A 4747-nucleotide genomic window follows, 5' to 3' on the forward strand; every position below is an offset into this window, starting at 1 on the left:
AAAACCGACTATGAAAGTAGGTATTGAAAATAGGTGACTTTTCTTTCCATAGACTGGAACTTTGTAAATAAATCCAAAGATACCAAGTACCATCTCATTTCTATGAAATATGAGTAAGGTAGAGATACTTGAAGATGTCTGCACCAGATATCATTCGATACTAAATTCAATATCTCTGAGATGGACATTCCTAACCCTGTACCACAAAAATTTAAAATTTACTCCAGGCAACTTTTTTATCCTCTTTGATTTTTTTTATTTATTTATTGTAGTAGATTCATCTTCATTTTTGGCCTTGAAGAGAAAAGAGGGTGGTAACTCTGCTATACTAACACATGAGCTATGTAGGCAAATTAAACCAATTTATATATGGCCATATTAATTTAAATAAAATATATAAAGAAGTGTTTACACTAAGATTCATTTAGTACACCCCTTTCCTACGATCAGTCTGTGTTGTGGAGTAAACCAACAAATAAATTCACCATGAATTCGGTTAGTTATTTTTTAAAATTTAATTCTTTTTAAATTTATTTTTGTTCTTTTTCTGTGAATTTTTTATTTTAATTTTACCGATTTTTGTGATTGTTCTTAGTTTTGGTTGATGTTGTGTCTTAGTTTCTTATTCTTCTATTTTTGAGCTTTTTAGACTTTTAGTAATTTCAATGGTTCAAAATTATTGCCTGATAACGTAAAATCAAATTTAATAATCGGAAAATAAGTCAAAAGCATTTTATGTCTCGACATTATTGTGGCTGTAAATAATTTTTGATTCAGTGGAAAACGTAGTTCTGAGTTAAATAACCGTCACTTTTGAATATTTACCTATATTCCTGATGGTGTACTCAAAATTTTGCCATAAAAGCTTAATCAATGTTTCAAAAGTTCCTCATCGTAAAGTCTAATAATGCCAAAATGTTTTTGCCTTTTCAATATTTTCATTTGTCTTTACTTTTTTCCATCCCAAAAGTCGCGAAGTACCTACAAAGATTGCAAAAACCCAAATAAAATCATTTTACATCACACTCAAAAGGATATTTATTTTTATCTCCACTCAACACCACATCGGTTTTTCAATCTAAAGATTTTTCTGACAGTGGTTGTAGCTGAACCTAATTCTAACAAAATTGTTGAGCATGTGTTTTACGAGATATAATAGTAAAAAAGGAAACCTCTTCCCAGTAAAACTGAAATTTCCAGGAGAGGCAAAAAACCTGTAACTCTGAATCTGAAGTCAATCAATGCCTTCGTAGACTTTTCCTTCCTTTTTTTTCCCTTCAAAATTTTAACCAAGTTTTCGATTAAATTAACTATGCCAGAATTTTGCACAAATCCCGAAATCCGAAATACAAATCGCGAATTTTCCATTTTCAGACTTTTTTTCTTCATTTCTTCTCTCCCCATTTCTTCTCTCCGTGAATAATTAACGTCTAATTTTCGTCATTGTTTTTCCTCCCCAGTTCCTGTGCAGTTTGGCTTTTGCCGCCACCCTAGTCATCGTCTCTGCTAGACCCCAGGTTAAAAAAGGAAACCTCTTCCCAGTGAAACTGAAATTTCCAATTAACTCTGAATCTGAAGTCAATCAATGCCTTCGTAGACTTTTCCTCCCTTTTTATTTCCTTCAAAATTTTAACCAAGTTTTCGATCAAATTAACTATGCCAGAATTTGCACAAATCCCGAAATACAAATCGCAAATTTTCCATTTTCAGACTTTTTTTCTTCTCTCCTCATTTCTTCTCTCCGTGAATAATTAAAATAATTTTCGTCATTGTTTTTCCTCCCCAGTTCCTGTGCAGTTTGGCTTTTGCCGCCACCCTAGTCATCGTCTCTGCTAGACCCCAGGTGTACGCCCCAGCCCCAGCCTACGTCAACCAGGACCCCAAATTCATCCCAATCGTCAGATACGAAAACAACCCACCAGTCAACGGAGCCTACAGTTTCGCGTAAGTACACCGAGATCGTTTTCATATCTTTCCATTATGTATAGATATCGAAAAATCCTATTCTTGAATCTTTCCCCACAGCTAATAGAAATAGACCATGGCATAATCTCCTCTTTTTCTTGAAGCAACTTTACATTTTGCTGAGGATTTTCAATTTCTCCATTTCTGTATACTAATAGCAATTGTTTGCTCCTATATGTTTCAGTTTCGAAACCGGTAATGGCATCCAAGTTCAAGAGCAAGGACAACTGAAGAACGCTGGACAAAAAGACGCTGCTCTTTTCCTTGAAGCAACTTTACATTTTGCTGAGGATTTCCAATTTCTCCATTTCTGTATACTAATAGCAATTGTTTGCTCCTTTATGTTTCAGTTTCGAAACCGGTAATGGCATCCAAGTTCAAGAGCAAGGACAACTGAAGAACGCTGGACAAAAAGACGCTGAAGCCGTCGCCTCCCAAGGTGCCTCTGCCTACACCTCCCCAGAAGGAGTCCCCATCTCCATCCAATGGTACGCTGACGAGACCGGCTACCACGCTGTCGGAGACCATCTGCCAACCCCTCCTCCCATCCCCGCTGAAATCGCCAGAGCCATCGCCACCCTCCCCAAGTTGGTTGAAGAGCAACCAGTTGCCTACGCCGCCCCAGTCGTCCCACAATACTACACCCCCAGCCCAGCCCCACAATACTACTCCCCAACGACCGCCGCTCCATTCAGATTTGGAAAGAAATAAGTACCTAAACTAAATGTGATATAAAAAACAAAAAATAAACAAAAAACCACAAAAAAATTCTTAAAAACAATTCAAGTTGTTTTCTTTCTCAGAATCAATTATGTTACCATGTGCCATTTTAAGTGAAAAATAAAACAAGCAATGTACCGATGTGTTTCAATTGCAAATTTTATGATTATCTTGATTGATTTCACCAAAATGTTGTCTCAGCTAGTTATAGTCAACATGACAGTAATGAAACCGTAAAGAGACGCTATGGGCTATGGGGGAGCACCTATTAGAAAAACAAATACCTCAAACTACATAATCATATTTTGCTCAATAGTTCATACTTCCCTAATTTCATTTATAGAGATAAAAAAAAACTTCAAGTATGAACATAATTGAGCAATTAAAATGTGAATGGGAAATCCCATCTCAAGTGCATATTTAAGTACCTCCTAAACCTCAAACCACATAATCATATTTTGCTCAATAGTCCATACTTCCCTAATTTCATTTATAGAGATAAAAAAAAAACTTCAAGTATGAACATAATTGAGCAATTAAAATGTGAATGGGAAATCCCATCTCAAGTGCATATTTAAGTACCTCCTAATATTTCCCACCACTATGACCATCAACTTGATAAAATAGGTGAATTTCATAGGTAATTTAAGTCTAGTAAAATCTAAAATGGAGGAATCAGATAAAAAAAATCAAGAACCGTTGTAACGAGGGGTAAAAAAAAATGGTTCAAATAAGAATATCATGCAAACAATTAATTGGAATATCATCAAAATTAAAATCAAGAACCGTTGTAACGAGGGGTAAAAAAAAATGGTTCAAATAAGAATATCATGCAAACAATTAATTGGAATATCATCAAAATCAAATATGTTATAACTGATTCCAAATTTCAAGAGTACCTTGTCACAGTCCTCTTCTTTTCTGAGATAGGAATCAAAGGATTCTTTCTATGAGTAAAGGTCAAGCTAAGAATTTGGAGTTGAAAAAATGTCCCGCTTTACAAAATCAAGAACCGTTGTAACGAGGGGTTGGAATATCATCAAAATCAAATATGTTATAACTGATTCCAAATTTCAAGAGTACCTTGTCACAGTCCTCTACTTTTCTGAGATAGGAATCAAAGGATTCTTTCTATGAGTAAAGGTCAAGCTAAGAATTTGGAATTGAAAAAATGTCCCGCTTTACCCACCCCCGAAACTAACTGTCCACTGCTATCCTGTTAAAGAAGTTGCAACGGTATTACAGGAATTTGCAGGGGATTGACCCTGTAAAAAAAAAAATGTCAAGGCACACAAGTAAACTATGTCGTAAGACTTAAAATTTATGACTGGACGCACCGTATATCTTACTAACTTATGGACCAAATAAACAAGAAGACACTCATTCGAGATCATGGAAATTGACAGCATCTTGAATCACAGAGTCACTCACAGTGGGAGTCAGATTTGGCTGAATCAGTTGGGCGTCCCCGAACCACCACCAGAAGTCCCAAGAAAATTAACCAGAAGTCCTGAGAAACTTCATAATGACAACTTTATCCCTGGAAAGAGTTAAGAATGACGGACGATTTCAGAGATGAAATGTAGTATCTGTAGTCAAACTTTTAACTTTAATAGAACTTTCAACGGATTTCAGTGTAACGGATGGAATGGCACCTAATGAAGTCAAAAACAGCCATTAAGAATAAATTATCTATAAGAGCACGTACAAGTCACGTTTATTGGGTTAATTCTTGAATAAAAATAAAAAAAAAAATCCCAAATTTCTACACGTAGGTTACCTACCTCCTAACATGAAGCTATTACTCAAGATCCAGATTGCCTGTTCACCTTGCCTATTGATTCAGACTGCTCAGAAGATGTTAAGATAATTATAAACAATTCAAATTTGGAAGTGGATACAAAGCTTAAAATTTCAAATCTTCTTAGCATATTCTACTTATGAGTCTAAAGTAAAGGTTTTTTGTTTTATATTTCTTAAAATTTCAAATCTTCTTAGCATAGACTCTAAAGTAAAGGTTTTTTGTTTTATATTTGAAAACAGCTAAAACTCTAAGCTGGTG

General features: G+C 35.0%; 1 protein-coding gene across 2 annotated transcripts; it reads left to right on the forward strand.

Annotated features, from left to right (window-relative positions):
• Positions 1-401: 401 nt before the first annotated feature.
• On the forward strand, positions 402-2746 carry LOC103512170 (endocuticle structural glycoprotein SgAbd-2-like). 2 transcript variants are annotated; one of them, XM_008476926.3, is made up of 4 exons: positions 406-495; positions 1461-1517; positions 1844-1944; positions 2316-2746. In XM_008476926.3, exons 1-4 carry the CDS (start codon positions 487-489, stop codon positions 2674-2676), a joined length of 528 nt encoding a protein of 175 aa, XP_008475148.1. In that variant the 5' UTR covers positions 406-486; the 3' UTR covers positions 2677-2746. The 2 variants fall into 2 exon arrangements, with proteins under 2 accessions (XP_017300787.1, XP_008475148.1); XM_017445298.2 differs by lacking the exon at positions 1461-1517 and having other exon boundaries at positions 402-495; positions 1787-1944.
• The last annotated feature ends 2001 nt before the right edge of the window (positions 2747-4747 follow it).

Source organism: Diaphorina citri, unplaced genomic scaffold (genome assembly GCF_000475195.1).
Source record: "Diaphorina citri unplaced genomic scaffold, Diaci psyllid genome assembly version 1.1 scaffold804, whole genome shotgun sequence".
NCBI lineage: Eukaryota > Metazoa > Arthropoda > Insecta > Hemiptera > Psyllidae > Diaphorina > Diaphorina citri.